The following is an 18,388-nucleotide window of genomic DNA, read 5'->3' as shown; positions in this document are numbered from 1 at the left end:
ATATTTTCTGCACACTTAATATCTGGAGATCCAATTTGAAGGTTGATCACAAGTAATTTAATAGAAATGAGTTGATTAGATGAGAACATTCTGACAATCTGCATTAATTATACTTTTTGCAAGACATACTGTCAGTTTTGATTGCTTCCATTCAAATGGGGCATAAAGACAGGTGATAGTCTGATTTTAGTTCAGAACAAAAGGGGCTTGGCACGAATACATTACTTCTGTAGTTGATATGTAGTTTATTGTCACCACGGAACAGTTATCAGTGGTTATTGCTTTCATTTACTGCAAATATTAGAACAATTTAGCCCTTTTGAACAATTACAAATAGTTCATAAATCAATATAAAGCACATTTCAAGAAGTGTAGATGTTTCAAAGTTTTATTGTTAATCTGAAGAACATACAAGCTTGTATGGATTTTGCATTAACCATCAGAATTGGAGCCTAATACAAAAACAAGAGTATTGTTACACAGTTGCTAAGATTGCAGTGGTTACTTTTCCCCTATTACATCATTTAAGCTTTATATGCTTTTTAACTTTAGGATGGTCATAAGCCACATTTTTTTTCAAGATATTGCTGAGTGATTTTCATACAAGAATAAAACAAACCCATAAAGTACCCAAAGTCAAAATTTCATTTCCAACCTTATTGTAAAGTCCAACAATGGAAAGTCAACTTCTGTATTAGGAACTTCATGAATGAGATATAAGTAAACACAAATATCCATACTTTCCCTTAAATAAATCACAGAATGCTAATACATTTTTTGAAGGGTTTTGCATAAATTACGGCAAAATTATTCATTTGGCAACAGCTTTAACAGTTATAATTACTTTAACTATTCCACACACAAGTTGGGTAAATTGGTAATGTCCTGAAACAATTCACAACAGACTTGTGTCTTTGAGCTGTACAAATTACTTTTCTTGGTTTGAATAGTGCCTTGGTTCACTTTTTTGAGGAAAGTGATTTGGTAGCAATTCCATGAATGACCCCAAAGCAACTAACTTGTAGTATACCAAATCTATTCCTAATTTTATGCATAATTTATCATGGATTTTCAACAGAATTATCCCAACTATCCAATGTAACTTCAGCAAGCTATCACCAAATGCCCATGATAAGTGGCAGAAACATTTATTTTGATTCCAACAACCATCAACCAAGTTTACAGTGGAAAATCAGGCAGCCATGGAAATTACACAAAATCCACCATAAAGAAGTGCCCATATATGTTCTCACCACCAAGCTCTGTCCCCAATTTGATAATTTTCCAATCTTTTTATACGAGCTGTACAGCAATATGTGTGTTTATGATAAATTGACAGAGTCTGTTTTGCACTGGCAAGTTGGTTGAAGGACAGAGAACAGATTTAAGACGGTACAGACAAGAGTTCATTCCAATCCAGGGCAGCTGAATATTTATGAGAATTAATAATACCAAGGGACAATGATCATTTTAATTATGCATTGAGTTCTTATCACATGAAATGCACTATTTGAAAGGATAGTGGAATTAGATTCAGTCATGAATTTCAAAAGGCAATTGGGATATGCTGGAAAAGTATAAAGAAGTGCTAAATTATGGTTAATGAGTACAGGAGAGAGGGGTAATTGAATAATTCTTTTAAAGAGCTGACCCAAGTACCATGGACTGAAAGACTACTTTATTGCCAAAGGCTCTATGATCTATATTTTTGTGGAGTTGGAATGACTGCTGAGGGGAGTGGCCTGCATCTGGAGCAGAGGGAACCAGCCTCTACTTGTCCATTCTGTGCATTCCTTTTCAGAAAGGAATTACTAAAAATCCAAACCTCTTCCTGTAACACCATCTTCAAAATTGGCTACTGCTTTCTGTCACTTACCAATGAGGTATGAGCAGTTTTCTCTTTGCTTGTGTATACACCACTCTACAGGCATTTTTGTTTTCAAAGATGCACATAACGCTTTGGTGTCACTGGCTAGGCCAACACTTAATGCCCATCTCTAATGACACAGGTGGCAACTAAGAGTCATTGCTTTCTGTCTGGAGTTGGGCATATCGGCCAGATCAGGTAATGGTAGATTTCCTTCCCTAAAGGAGAGTGTGAACTGGTTGGTTTTCACGATGATAGATAATTGTTGCCACTGGCTAGCTTTTTATTCCAAATGTTTATTGAACTTAAGCTTACACCTTCTGCCATGTTTGGATTTGAACACATGTCCCCAGAATATTTACATGGGGTTCTGGATTTCTGCCGGAAAAATGAAGTACAGTGGATGCTGGAGAGCAGAAATAAAAACAGAAAGTGGTGGAAATACTCAGTAGGTGTGGCAACATCTAGGAATCAAAAATTAAAGTGAACATTTTGAGTCAAAATAACTGTTCTTCAAAGTTATATTGGACTCAGCACATTAACTTTGTTTCTGTCTTTACAAATGCTGTCTAGACCTGCACCATGATTCACCACCTAAAACAAAACATTCACCAATCTTAAAACAAAACACTGCTGTTCATATGACAGCGTCAAACAGGGAGACCATTAAAGTATCAAAAATCTAGGCTTCAAACATTCAAACCTCTTGGGTGTGAGCCCAGACTAACTGAAACATTAACTCAACATTGGGTTATGTTTTAATAACTGAAATGTTTGACTTCAGTGAATTTTTAAGTGGTTATAATAGGTTCATTCTGTGATCTCTTTTGCTAATGATTCCGTTTTTAGTTGAGGGAAATTAGAAGTATGAAGCTCATGAAGCCAGTCACTGATTCTGTGTGACTTACATTTTTACATAATTGGTAGAATAGTTTTCTCAAGATTTATGAGCGGTATTTTATTTTCACAACAGTACCATATTTGTTATTGTTATTATTATGGCTTGGCTAATGATACAGGGAATACAGGGTGAATGGATACTGAAATACCATGAATTAAGACTGAGTTAACATGGAAGATAGAAGGGACCATGTTAGATTGATAGGAAAAGGGTCAAAGATATCAGAAATGAGGACTTGAGGGTCTAAAGGCTTCTAATGCAACTGGGACAATGTGCAGAGAACCAAGGCAGACTTGGGGGGTGGTCTAATCACCTTGCCCAGCACTTGTCTGCTCTGTGGCTACCAACTGATTTACATATGGAACCAGTAGGCCTGACTGCATCTTATACCCCTGCCCCACACTCTGCTCCCATGTACCTTTTATTGAGGGAAGTTTGGCAAGTTGTGAAAATTCCCAAATATAGCCACCAGAATTGGTAGCTAAAATCCAGCCTAAAATTCAGTGTTAGGTATTCTTTCCTGGGTATGCGCACTGCAATTCTGTTTTTGATGTGGGCAGAATATTTCCATTTTGGTTCGAGGAAATTGATGGGAAAGTAGGCTTCTAAAGGATAAAAATGAATTGCATAATAAATTTACGATAGTTTTTGTGACATCTGTACACCAAGTTGTTTCTCATAGAATTACAGAATCCCTACAGTGTGGAAACAGGCCCTTTGGCCCAACAAGTCCACACTGTCCCCCCAGAACATCTAACTAAGTCCCATCCCCCTAATCTGCACATCCCTGCACACTCTGGGCAATTTAGCATGGCCAATCCACCTAGCCTACACATCTTTGGACTGTGGGAGGAAACCGGGGCACCCAGAGGAAACCCACGCAGACATGGGGAGAATGTGCAAATTCCACACAGACAATTGCCTGAGGGTGGAATCAAACTCGGGTCCCTGGTGCTGTGAGGCAGCAGTTCTGTTGAGGAAATTGCTATAGAAATTGCCCAATTGTTTCTTGGGTGATAATATTAACTAAAAGTTATACTTACTCTATTAACTGGCGTTTGTAAACAGCATAATGCTCTTACAGTGGGAGAGCGTATATATTGAGAAAAGCTTTCCATTTATCAGGTACCACAAATGACAATGAGTTTATCATTGCTCAGTCAGTCTGAATCCATAGATCTGAATTTAATCAATTCATACATACTCTGTGCCCAATATAATTTTGATGGTTGACTTTCTATTTCATTTCATTTCCATATCAATACATTCTTAAGTCACTCAGTGCACCACAGGACTAGGAATGCTGTACAATCAAAGACATACTAACAACCTAGTGGTTTGAATAGCTTGTAGTAAAATTGATTTCTCCACAAATCCTCTGCCGTTCTACAATGCTACAACTGAAACATACCTTTTGTTGTCCTTCATAGAGTTAATTTAAAATTATCCACATCAGTGAAAAAGAAAATTGATTTAAACCTTAATGCAGTGTATTTTTTTGGGATGGGGGGGTAGGTGGTTAGACATCCCATATAAAATTTGATTGCATTAATTCCCTTAGTGATTGTTAGCCTCCTTCTAAGCATAAAAAATATGTAAATATCATTTATAAATGCCAGACTGACCGACTTCTTTGTTTTAAATCAATTTTGTGTAAGGTACGTAACCTCATTCTTTTCAAGCTTGCCGTAAAAGCAATGAATAAAAGTTCATAAATTTTACTGTCTTCAGCATCCAACAAAATTCTAAGCAGCAAAACTCAATTATATGAACTGAATTTTAAAAGGTGATTGTGAGATCTGTCATTGGATAACTATCATTTTAATACTCGTCACCCATTAGAGACACATTAAAAAGGATACTGCAGCTCTTGAGAGACTCGGAAAATAGAAAATATTGTAATCTACAGTAGCTCTCGTAAAAATTAAGAGACTTGTAAAGCTGTTATGGATAAACTGAAAAATCAGAAACATTACCAGACTAATGAAATTATAGCAATGAGGGTGCTACTTCTAAAATGTAGAACTTTCTAAATTCCCTGCACAGATTAGGGATAATAGTCTGCAAAACATTTAACATTAATATCTTTATATAGTTGGGAATGTAATCATACCTAGCCAGCAACCTTGGTTACCAAATCAGGAATAAACAAATAATGTGCATCGGGGTTGTAATTAAGTTTGTGGTTTGGTTTCAGGGTATCTACCCCCGTTACTACCCAAGCTCTGAAGTTTGTGCCATTTTATCCAGTAACATGGTGGAAATTACTATTGTGGGGCATGATAAAGGATACAATTGATTGGAACCTCTAATCTGATGTTTTTGTAAGCTTTGTCACAGTCCTGTGCCTAAATAATATGAAAGCTATACATGACAGTGCCACATGTGAAAGCCTAGCTTCATAGGCAGAAGCAACAACTAACAGAACTGCCAAACACATGGTTTACTTGTTATCTTACAGTAAAATGGTGCTTGTTTAAAATGCTCATTCAATGTTATTAATGTTAAATACACAATATAAACACCAATATTCAAATGGTAAATAATTTAGGAATCCCAGTAAATAAGGCTTCAATGCACTAGATGGTCCTTTTCCTTTATCAGTACACAAATGCTTACCATTCATACACCAGGATTTTATAAGTTTAGTGTTATTTTACTATATTAACTTTTAGTCCGTAATAACAGTATTTTTAAAAGAAGATACGGTAATTAAGTAAAACAGCACTATAATTCAACTATTTCAGTACATGAATAGTTAAATTCTGAAACTGTCAAACAACAGCATCTGAATCACATTACACAGGTGTGAATTCTGTATGAATATGTTATAATTTAGTTTGTGGTGTTGCGGAAATGAAACAGTAGGACAAAACCATCTGTGTGCATCAAGATACTATATAATGAATGACTCAAACTGAGTGACTTACAATGCCACCACATAGTATGTTCATTGATATACAAAGGTCATTTTACATTTATTCAAATCAGAACACAACTGAACAGATTAAGACTCAGCGGACAGCTCATGTTTCATCAGTTCATACAAACTTGAATCCAAACATCATTTTTCTCCTTTTCATTCAATCTTCTAGACAGGAATTGCCTCTCTTTTGATTAAAAATAAACTTTTAATAGAATAATTTTAGTTGAAAATGCCAACATGCAACACAATAACAATTGACTTTGGAATCCTGGCATGCCCTTCAAACAGAACGTGGTTGATGCATACCCACAAATCATTTGAATTTATTGCCTTGTATATTCATGGATTTATTGTTTTTCTGTTTTTGTCTTTAGGGTCACAAACTATCTTGGTTTTTTTCCTTTAATATTTTAATTATATGTCCAATGCATACAAACTGGCATCACCAAGTTTGTAAGTAGGAAGGTTTGTAAATTTAATTTCATGCATGTGGCAAAATGGCACCTAGAAAGGGACACTGTCTCTCACAATGTGGGACATGTATAATGTGAAGAATGAAAACTTTATTAGTGCTCAATTTTTTTATTGTTGGGTACATTGTAACAATAAAGAAGAACTGAAACTGAATGACCGAAAAAACTTATTACTGTGAGGAGTCAAAGAGAAAAAAAAATGCTACAATAAATAGGAAACAATATTGGCACCTGCAATAGTGATTAGAGATTTTAGTCCTACGCATATCAATCAAATTTGCTGGAGGTGGGGAAGGGACTAAAGTCTGCAAATATAAAAAGATCTCTTCCATTACGTATAAATTAACAAAGCACATTAAAATAAATTTCTAAGGAAGAAAATTCACCATTGGAATGGCTGATAAAGAGCAGGCCTTGACCAGGTAACTTGACTCATGCCTATCACAAACTGAACACTTGTTCATGAAAACCCTTTGATATCTTACAGGTTTGTGCAGTTTTTGTTGAGATATTCCAAGGACAATTTTCTTGACAGGAGGCAGTATTCATCACTCTTCGGTGCATCCCAGCAACTCCATCCGCAGCGTGATTCTGCCATACCATGACCAGGGCAAGATCCTAACATATCGTGCATAAATAGGCGGATCTATTACATTTTTTCTGTGTGTATCATTATCGAAATTACCTTGGAAAACCTGTCAATTGAAAAATAAGATATGTTATTATTAAACCATCAGCAACTTGACCCCCCAGCGACTACAAACATTATCATTTGGTCATTTATGAAGAGGACATGGCATAACGGTCATGCTGCTGGACTAGTACCCCAGATCTTCATGCTACTATTCTGGATCCATGGATACAAACCCCAACATGGCAGATAGCATAATTTGAATTTAATAAAATATGGCATTAAAATCTAGTTAAAGGTGGCCAAGTAACCACTGTTAATTGTTATAAAAACATACCTGGTTAACTAATGTCCTTCAGGGAAGGAAATCTGTTCTTAACTGGTCTGGCCCACATATAATTCCAGAACCATAGCAATGAAGTTCAATCTTAACTGCCCTCTGAAATGGCTTAGACAGCCAATCAGTTCAGGACCAAATAGGAATGAGCAAGAAATGACAGCCTTGCAGTGACATCCACCTCTGCCACAAGAATCATGTTAAAAAAAAGCTTCAAGTTTCCATGATGAAAACAAAAGAATTCCAGAGATGGCTTGATAGAAGTCTTCAGAATTGTAAGTGGGGATTGTACAGAATAGATGTAGAAGGAATGCTTTCGATACTACAGGCAATAAATAATTGTAATGACTAAATCCAGTGGAAGCAAGGAGAAATTGTTTGATTCAGGGTAGTTACTAAGTACAATGGGGTACCATAGGAAATGGGTTGAGGCAAATACCTTAGATGCTATCAAAATGGAAGTAGGTTCATATAAAAGAGAAAAAGGGAATAGAAAGACGAGCTGAAAGATTGAAATTAAGGACATGGAATTGCAAGAGACCTACATGGCTGTGTAATCATTGGCATAGACGAGGTGAAGCCAAATGGCCTGTTCCTGTGCTATATGCCAAGTAAGTACGAGGCTCTTGTAACATCTTGATTTACTCAACAGGCGAATTTCACTCTCTTGGCTTTCACCATGTGGTAACAACAACCAAACAGTCCATGGAATGCTGATTGAGTTTCATTCCCAAAGGCATTCTGCAGTTCTGGCCTTTTTTTGTTTTGGGTAACATAAGGAATCTCTTTCTACATTTAAATTCTTGTTCCCTTGATATCTTCTAAGTTTATTTGGGGTAGGAATAAAAATGGATCTTGTAAATTTGAACTGAACAACTAATTGAAACGTCAAAACAGTGCAGAGCTGGAGGAACGCAGCAGGTCAGATGAAGGGTGTAAACTTGAAATGTTAACTTTCCTGCTACTCTGATGCTGCCTGATCTGCTGTGTTCCTCCAGCTCCACACTGTATTGATTCTGACTCCAGCAACTGCAGCTCTTGCTTTCTCCAACTAATTTAAAAATGTATTCATTTGCTAGCTGATCCATTTAACCTGCTCAGCCAGGGTATGGAGACTATGGAGCCAACTGGCATCAGTTTCTATTGAAACATTGGCATAAATACTGAATTCCTAAATCCTTTCCGGGTACACCCTCTGAAGAACGATGGCAAACAGATCCTGAAACACACTTTTGAGTGTGGGCTTTAAAACATTTCCAATTACACAATAATATGCTAGGCCTGATGCCTCATGATCAATCTAGTGATGGGATTTGGCATTTTCAGGTTTTAGTTCAAATAGAAGTTTATTTAGTTCACTTGCCATTAGCAATCAACTTGACCAGTATCTATATCGCAAATTGATTCCTCTCTTTGTATTGGGTTTTTGTCTGCTAAAGTTGAAAATCCAAATTCAAAAGAGAATCGCAAAATTATGCTGTAGACTTTATACCAAGGTGCTCAATCTGAACAAAGCTCTGAAAGTTTTTTAGCACTTGCCCTCATAAAAACAAAATCCTATGTGATTCAATTATTTGATTACCTTGGTTGAAATGAAATATGTGAAATGGAAAACTGAATCTTCACAAACTCGAGAAACACTGATTAACTTCTTTGATTGAATCAGGCCCATTTAATGTATGAAACTTTTATTTTTTCCAATACTTACCTTATCCTTTTGTTGTTTTATATCTTTATAAACAGACCAGTTCCTTCCATCATTACTGTAGGCAACTTTGTATGAACCCACAAATTGTATGTGTCCAAAGTCTTTTGCACCCTGGGTGATTATGCCAGTCACTTTAGTTGGAACAAGCAGATCAATCTGAAAGTAGGAGAAATGTAAATTATTCAGCGTGTCCAGTATTAGACAGAAATGCAACTTCTTATTGAAAAGAGAAAGAAGTATTCTGACTTGTACTTACAAAGTGCAACAGAGGCTTTGCTGTTATTTTTCACTAAATATTTTACTTATTACATTAGCTTTAGCCTCAGTTGAAATGTTGAAAATATTATCGATTCAAGTCATGCCACAGTGTACTATTAATATGTAATAAAAATAATTCAAGTGAAATTGAAGAAATGAAATTCATGAAAATCTTTTTAAATGATCACGTTCATTTTGGTGTAGAGGTGCTACCACAGTTGTTTAGAGCTGCGTACAACAGTGAACATGCACAGAATTTTGGCAGCACAATGGCTCAGTGGTTAGCACAGCTACATCACAGCGCCAGGGAACTGGGTTGGATTCCAGCATTCGGTAACTGCCTGTGTGGAGTTACCATGTTCTCAATGTGTCTGAGTTAGCTTCCTCTGGGTGCTCCAGGTTCTTCCCATAGTCCAAAGATGAGCAGATTAGGTGGATTGGCCATGCTAAACTCCACATAGTTCCAGGGACGTGTACGTTAGGTGGTTTAGTCATGGTAAATGTGGCGTTACAAGTTTAGGGTGGGATGCTTTTTGGGGGTGGGTGCAGACTTAATGGGTCAAATGGCCTCTTTCTGCACTCTCAGGATCCTAATTTGTTGCGATAATGATATATTTACAAATGAATTCGAAAAAGAATGAAATTAATAATGGAATGGGCTAGATTTCCTGTCTACAAATTGAGCAAGGCTGCTTTCCAAGTAGATGCAAAATACAACATGACGCTGGAATGTCATCTAGCCAATTTCCAACATTCCGCAAGTTGAGCAGGCAAGGATGTCAACAACTTGCGTGCCTTTTAGAAATTGCCAATTAACAAGTTATTGCATAAGTTTACAATCCAATCATCTGAAATTTTTCAGCACTCATTGCCTTTTTGCAGCTTTAGACCTGGAAACGTTTGTTTTTTTTTACGGTGAGAAGTGTTGTTGGACTAGTAGAAAATATTTGGATGAAAGTAGTAGCAGATTCTGATGTAGATTGCAACACCTCTTGCTGTCTAATTCTTTCAAGCCAGCTACAAGTGATCAAGAAAGATTCAGAGAGCAGAAAGCCTTTTAACTTGCAGGCATGACCAATTTCCTGTTGATGGCATCAACACTCTGTCACATGATGTCCCCTCCTAAGGTCCTGGTTGGGTCTGAAGCCCCCTTTGAAACTGAAGTTGGTTGTCTTGGGCTAGAAAGCATGGCTTGGCTGTCCAATATAATAAAATGTGAGGCTGGATGAACACAGCAGGCCAAGCAGCATCTCAGGAGCACAGGTGCTCCTGAGATGCTGCTTGGCCTGCTGTGTTCATCCAGCCTCACATTTTATTATCTTGGAATTCTCCAGCATCTGCAGTTCCCATTATCTCTGATACGCTTGGCTGTCCAATGCTTGATTCAATGAGCTCAGTAGGAGTGGAAGCAAGTGGAAAATTTTGTTTCCATTCCACCTCTGTCACCTCACTGAAAAGCAAAATCCAGTCCAAAGCTCCACAATCTTTGTCACCAGTTACAATATTATTTTAAAATACTTAGCAAAACTGTGGAAGTTTGCATTCAACAGCCGCAAATATTTAAATATAATAGTAGTAATGTCACTGGACGAGTAATCCAGAGGGCCAGGATAATACTTTGGGGTCAGGGGTTCAAGTCTCAGCATGATGGTTGATGGGATTTAAACTTGTAGAATCATAAAAATTCAATTAACAAAATCTGGGATTATAAACTTGCAATAGTGATAGTGAAATGATTGTCTTAAAATCCCATCTAATTGACTAATTTCTCTTTAGGGAAGAGAATCTGCTATTCCCTTGACCCCATTGCCATTAAATAACTGACCTTGTGGATGAATTTTCTTTCTGACATCCACGATAACTGACAAAGTAAATACTCCTCTCTTCTCATGTCCTTTTGCAAAATCACCATCCATACTGTTGCCAAATACTCACCCTCAATCTCTGTCTTGCAAGCTATCATGCTTTCTTTTTCTTTTTAGAAGTCCTTGAATGTGTAATCCCCTGCCTGTTTATGTCCTCTGTTCTAAGATTTCTTGTATCTGCCCAATTACACAACTGCACTGACACGGGGGTGAAACAACACCACCCACAATGGTTGTACTTTATCCCTCTTGAACCACTTTGCATCTTTTGTTGTGATCAACTTCATAATTATCCTTCAAATGCCTCTTCTTTTTTGTCCACCAGAGTTGAGTTATCCTCACTTGGTTCCACTCTTGCCAGTCATTTCATTAGTAGGATAATCATTGATGGCCACTTCTTCCATCTCTGCACCGGTGCTTCCAGAATTCCCAAAGATATATCTTTGGCTTGTTCCTTTCTTCATGTTGTTTCTTATTATCTGAAAACATGAGGACAGCTGCACATTTTTGCTAACAACACCCATACCTATTTCTCCAACACCTTCTTCTGAACTTTCCATTGCAGCTGTGCTGTTAGACATTAGTCATGCTTTCATTTTCAATGAAACTTCCAACACCACAGTCTTGGTTTGAAACAAACTGTTTGCAAGCTTGGTGTCTGATATGATCAGGAATTGAGCTCCCAGATGCATAACACTTCTACCACAAGGATCATCAGAACATGCCTCAATAACACCGCCAAATTGCAATTGAAACAATTGCCCACAATCTTGTGGCAAATAGATTGGCTTATTCTATACCTGACTCAATTGGTCTCTCATCCTGACACTGTACATATTAATCAATCTAAAATTCTGCTATCCTTTCCTCTGTCATGACCCATTCATTGATTACCTAGCCTTAACAATCTACTTTGACTCCTGGGCTCTCTTCACCTACATTAAAATTGTTCATTCTGGCCTCCTCTGCCAATCACTAGTGGCTCGACCTCATTCCAACCTCAATCCAGTGGCTGCCATCCCTTCAGCTGTCCAGGCCTCGAGCTTTGTAATGTCCTCCTTTCACTCCGTCTCTTCTTTAAACCCCAGATCTTTGATCAAGCCTTTGATTGTCTCTCCCAATGTCTCCTCAGCATTTATTTTTGTGATTATGTCGGTGCAGTGTTCCAGGATGCCCTTCTTGGCTAAAGATACAAGTTACTGTGAAGTATTGGTTTTGTTTTCTCCAGAAGCCTCAAATATCCAGCAGTCTAGTTTGAGCAATTTTAGTAAAAGCATAATGAAGGTTGCTTTTGCAAATTTCAATTTGAACAGGTAATGTTAATGAAATGCTAATTAACAAGTTATTGCATAAGTTTATAATCCAATCATCTGAAATTTTTCAGCACTCATTGCCTTTTTGCAGCTTTAGACTTGGAAACATTTGGGAGTTTTTTTACGGTGAGAAGTGTTATTGGACTAGTAGAAAATATTTAGATGAAAGTAGTAGCAGATTCTGATGTAGATTGCAACACCTCTTGTTGTCTAATTCTTTCAAGCCAGCTACAAGTGATCAAGAAAGATTCAGAGAGCAGAAATTCTGAAGGAAGAGGAATTGACAAGGAGAACGTTCCTTTATGTTGTTGAAGTAATTTGTGTGCACAAACCCTTAAAATCTAATTTAAAATGGCTTGTCCTTTAAATGTGTGCTCTCCTATTTGTTTTATTTCTCTGTAACCATAAAGAAGAAACTTACCATATAATTTATGGGCTTGCATCAAAATGTCATACAAAGAAACAAAGGCACTTTTTTTGTATTCTAAACGCTGTGAAAAATATATTAAAATCAAGCCAAACCATCAAAGATTTAGAGTATTTGGTGGTCATGCTAAAAAACATAAATGTCATATCAACACAGTGAAGTGATAAATTGCTCTGGAACAAAATACTTTAATTCTTCTATGAGAAACAGCTTCCATGTGTGAGATCAAGAAGATACTGGAAATGCAAAATGCAAGTTTAGTATTTGCTACCAAGAGACCATAATGATGGTGACCTATTTTGTAGGGATTTTCTGTACAAAATCTAATTAGATTAAAAATGTAAAATTACCCATGTAGTATATATCAATAATAAAGACGACAATAATTTATGATTCTAAAAAAATTAATAGTTCTAACTTTTGCAATTAACAATCACAGTTTCAATCACCTAACAAATGGTCGACATGTGACTCCACACTCACAGCAATGTGGCTGACTCTTAGCTGATCTCTGAGATATGAGATAGCATTGGCAGATAAGGTTAAGGATAATTCAAAGAGATTCTATAAATACATTAAAAGTAAGAGAGTCAGTTTTTACTATAGCGAAAGAAATGAGTCCAGAGAATGCAGAGAAATAAAGTTTGAAGATTCAAGAACAGTTCACATTGCAGAAGAGGAAGTTTGGGAGGTCTTAGAGAATATAAAGGTGGCTAAATCTCTGAGACTTGGTCTAATGTATCCCAGAGTGTTGTGGGAAGTAAGGAAGGAAATTACGAAACCCCTTGCAGAAATATTTGCATCATCTATAACTATGGATGGGGTGCCTGATAACTAGAAGGTGGCTAATGTTGTATTTTTGTTTAAGAAAGGTTGTAAGGAAAAACCGGGGAAATATAGAGCTCTGAGTCTGACTACGGTTATGAGTAAATCGTTGGAGATGATTATAAAAGATAGGATTTATGGCCATTTAGAAGGACAAAATTTGATTAGGGATAGTCAGCGTGGTTTTGTGTGAAGAAAATCATGTGTCACAAAATTGAGATTTTTTAGAAAGTTACGAAAGGATTGATGATGACAGAGTGGTAGATGTCATTAATTTCGATTTTAGTAAAGTCTTTGACAAGGTTCTGCATGGTAGACCAATAAGTAAAGTTAGGTCACATGGGGTTCAGAGAGAGCCTGCCAACTGGATATATAATTGGCTTAATGGCAGGAGACTGACAGTGTTGGTGGAAGGGTCTAGACCCAAAATATCAGCCTTCCTGCTCCTCTGATGCTGCTTGGCCTGCTGTGTTCATCCAGCTCTACGCCTTGTTATCTCAGTGTTGGTAGAGGGTTGCTTTTCAGTCTGGAAGCCAGTGACCAGTCGTGTTCCACAGTTCTGGATCCTCTTTTGTTTGTCATTTACATTAATAATTTGGATAAGAAAACAGAAGGCACGTTTAGTAAGTTTGCTTACTACTGATACCAAAATTGGTGGCACAATGGACAGTGAAGAAGGTTTTCTAAGATTACAAAGGGCTCTTGATCAAATCGTTCAATGGGCTGAAAAATGGCAGATGGAGTTCAATCTGGATAAATGTGAGATATTGCATTTTTGTACATCAACAAGGGAAGAGCTCATACAATTAATGGTAGGGCCTTGCGTAGTTTTGTAGAACAGAGAGACCTGGGGTGCAGGTGCAGATATATAATTCTTCGAAGTTTGTGTCACATATGGACAGGGTGGTTAAAAAGGTGTGAGGCACGCAAGTCTTCATTGTTTAGCCCATTGAGTAAAGGGTTGGGAAGTCATGTTGGGGTTGTACAGAACATTGGTAAGGCCTCTTCTGGAATACTGTGTCCAGTTCTGGTTGCCCAGTTATGGGAAGCATATTATCAAACTGGAGAGTGTTTAGAAGAGATTTACCAAGATGTTGCCGGGTATGGAAGATTTAAGGTAGAAAGAAAGTCTGGCTGGGCTGGGACTTTTTTCCCTGGAGTGTAGGAGGTCGAGTGGTGACCTGATAGAAGTTTATATAATAATGGCAGGTATAGATAGAGTTAATGGGAGTTGTCTTTTCCTTAAGATAGGGGATTTCAAGACTAGTGATCACATTTTTAATGCGAGAGGAGAGATTTAAAAAAAGACATGAGGCTTTTTTTTACACAGAGGGTGGTTCGCGTGTGGAATGAACTTCCTGATGAAGTGGTGGATATGGTACAATTGCAACATTTAAAAGACATTTGGATAAGTACATGAATAGGAAGGGTTTGGAGGGATATGGGCCAGGATCAGGCAGGTGGGACTAGTTTAGTTTGGGATTATATTCAGCATGGACTGGTTGGACCAAAGGGTCTGTTTTTGTGCTGTATGTCTTTAAGTGACTGAGCAATCTATTCAGTCAAGCACAATTAGGGTTGAGCATAAACTTTACCAGCAATGCCTATATCCCATGAAAGAATAAAGGAAAAAAAAACCCAGTGTTTCAGCTTGAAAAGCATGATATCAAAAATTAATTTTAAGGAAATCTGCTTACCCAAACATAACTTAGTCCTGACATGACTCTCGAGTGTATCTCAAACTAAATGGTCAAAACTCTGGCAGAGAACATTGAGGTCCTGTATCACAGTTAGGACTGGATGAAGGACCCAGTGAGATTGATCCTATTTTAAACCTGTAGCCCTGTACATGGATGGATGCTGTACACCCCAATAAAGCCATAAAAAGTATTTTGCCATTTGTGGGAGAGGAAGAGTGTAAAAGTTCCTGACTTCACAAAGCCATTCTTCAATCCACCCAAAAATCCTTCCAAAGTGGCAGTTTATAGCTGTTTAAGGCTTTACTTAAAGCAAAGATGCAAGTAATTTCCTAATCCTTGAACAATTCTTTTCGAACTTGCATGTTATTGTTAACAGCTAAAAAAAATATTTTCCTTTTTAAGGCTGATCACAAAATAGTGTGTAACACTGGCAAACTTCATCTGGTGATATGGCATCTGCCAGAATAGAAAATCAGTCCTCCTGTGTCCCTATGTAATCAACTGCATTCATATCACCAGTACAAATGTTGCATACATGTGTAAGTGCTGATTCTCCACGCTCAAGTCTCCCGGTATAAAATGAGGGGGAAAAAGAAGGAAGAATCATTGCACCAAGTTTCCACTCCCTTTATGTACACCGAAGGTATAAATTTCTCCCGGGTTGGAGGGGGGAGAGAAATGGGAGAGGAATAAGAGTGGTTATACAAAACCGTGATGATGAGACAGACTTATGTGAAACTGGCACTGTTATTTATACTCCTCTTCCAACACCAGATGGACAGCTATTTCAAAGACACCCTAAGACAGCCTCAGGCTCTGTGCCTGGATTTTCTCAGGTCAGTGATTTCAAAACAGTCAGGTAAGAAAATGTTGCCTGCTTCCACATAACATCTCTGTGCCTGAGGCTTTTTCACTGCGGTTTTCGGATGGTAGCAGGAATGTATTCACTACCAATACTCTAAAAGAATCTCAAATCCTATTTTGTCCTCAGAAAAAGATTTATTGCACTGCATATATTTTCATTTGGTTGTGGCACTTTAAAATTTTGATTAACCACAATAGCAGTATTGAAGCTAAGAAAAATGTGCTTTAAGAATAAAGGCTGGTTTTATCTGTTCATTGTAGAATGAAACTGCATTATCCACACATATAATTATTCATTTCAGAGGAATCCAACTTTACAAAGTCTGAATATATGCTGAATGTGTAACTCTGACATAGAAACATACCCACAGACAAATTAAAAGCATTTGTAAGGGCTCACTATGGATTGGTCATAGTGCTATCAGAAACATGTAATTCAAATTTTAAAATGTACACAGGTGGTCATTCAATCATGCTCACTTCATTGGGTCATGTAGGGAGTTCTGGTCTGTGCAATCAATAACCCTGCCCAAACTCTCAGGAACCTGGATCACCTACTAAGTCCTTGGTTCTGACACTGGACTTAGGTTAGTGAAGGTGTAGTAATAAATCAGGAGGCAGGTGTTTCAGGGCAAAGATTCTCTGCATTTATTAAATATAAAGATGTGTATCTTACAAGAAATAAAAAGGCAAAACTTTTAACAAGGGAAGTAAATACGAGGGTGAACAAATTACAAGAGGCAAAAAAAAAATGCAAACCAGAGAAACTGACACCATCAGGTATTAACTAATAACACCGGCCAATCACTATTAGAAACTAAACAGTAGTTTAAACACAAACACTTAAATCAGACCCGAAACGTCAGCTTTTGTGCTCCTGAGATGCTGCTTGGCCTGCTGTGTTCATCCAGCTCCACACTTTGTTAACTTTAATCAGACTTCTTGACCTTGGGGTGTCCTGTTCTGTCACCAACCCACCATTCCTTCCCTGCTAGCTAGGTTGGATATTTTGAATCTCGAGGAAAATAAGCTCACCAGTGGGGATAAATGCATTTTGTATTACAGCTGGCCATTCCTGCTTGCTGTGGCCACTGCTTCACTGGAGACGTTGGACAGTGTAAGTCTTCAGTCTGTGTTGAGTCTGCCGATGCGCTAAGATGCATTGTGGATTTATCAGCTGAGTGCCTGGGTTTTCTTACCATTTGGTGTGTTTTGTGAGAGGGTTTTCACCTCAGGATGTGTCTGAGGGCTTTTGGTGTTGATAGGGTCAGTGGCTCTTGCAGGCCATTGGTTGTTCGGTCTGCAGGTCGTGGTCAGTCATTGGTGGTTGGAGAGGGCTATAGAAGTCTTTCTTGGTGCAGTAGCTCTCTGGATTCCTTCTCCTGTTGGTAGCTGCAAGGAATAGCTCTTGAGGCTGATCACTCTTCTTTCTTCTCTCCTTCTGTGTCTTTCTTCTTCTCTCTCTCTAGCCGAGATTGGGGCCTGCACCTATACTAGATTGCAGGTCTCTTATCTTTGTGCTAAAACTGGCTTTAGCAATACTTTTACTGTTGCCTTCTGGAAGTGAATTGGCTTCCTGATCCTTAGAGTAGCTTTCAGTTGCAGGTGAATATGTTTCCTGATTGTTCAGAATAAATGTAAAGTATTTGATTGCATGGAATGTCCATTGTTTTTTGTGAATGAATATTAATTAAAGTTCTGAGGACGGATTACCAGACCAGATATGTTAACTCTGTTTTTCTCTTCACAGATGCTGCCAGACCTGCTGGGCTTTTCCAACAACTTTGTTTTTGTTCCTGATTTACAGCATTTGCAGTTCTTTCGGTTTTTATTAATTGAAGTTGAATGCCTTGGTGCCTCTTAAGAGTCGAAAGTGTTTGAGCTATAGTAAGAACTGCCAATGCTGGAGTCAGAGCGAACACAGCGTGGAGTCGAAGGAACACAACAGACCAGGCAGCATCTGAGGAGCAGAAAAGTTGATGTTATGGGTGGGGACCCTTCTCTCTGGCGTGCGGTGCTCCCCCAGCCCCACACTGTGTTATCCAAGATGTCTGAAGTTGTTGTCTTAGGTCTGGTTTGGTATTCCTTAAGGGTGGAGGCATGAATAGGATTTCTAACTGAACCATGGTTCCAGACAGCCATTGCCAGGGCATAAACCATGCTGCCATTTTTTTTGTTTTAAAAGTTCTGTTGAGAATTCAGGGGTTTTGGTCCAGTAGTTAAATGACAGGGATTTTTGCTCACTCTTCCAATTATTAAATAGTTATTTCATTGTGAACGGCCAGTTTTCAGT

General features: G+C 37.9%; 1 protein-coding gene across 11 annotated transcripts in view; it reads right to left on the bottom strand.

Annotated features, from left to right (window-relative positions):
- Positions 1-374: 374 nt before the first annotated feature.
- LOC125451166 (EGF-like repeat and discoidin I-like domain-containing protein 3) overlaps positions 375-18,388 on the bottom strand; it is a 213,558-nt gene continuing 195,544 nt past the window's right edge. For all 11 annotated transcript variants that reach the window (XM_048527963.2, XM_048527970.2, XM_059644765.1 and 8 more), the window contains 2 exons: positions 8,844-8,999; positions 375-6,862 (listed from right to left, as the gene is read on the bottom strand). In XM_048527963.2, coding sequence (XP_048383920.1) covers positions 6,716-6,862; positions 8,844-8,999 — 303 coding nt within the window. In that variant the 3' untranslated portion in view covers positions 375-6,715. The remainder of the gene's footprint in view (positions 6,863-8,843; positions 9,000-18,388) is intronic.

This window comes from Stegostoma tigrinum, chromosome 3, assembly GCF_030684315.1.
Source record: "Stegostoma tigrinum isolate sSteTig4 chromosome 3, sSteTig4.hap1, whole genome shotgun sequence".
Taxonomy (NCBI): Eukaryota; Metazoa; Chordata; class Chondrichthyes; order Orectolobiformes; family Stegostomatidae; genus Stegostoma; species Stegostoma tigrinum.
This window is presented reverse-complemented; position numbering and strand designations above follow the sequence as displayed.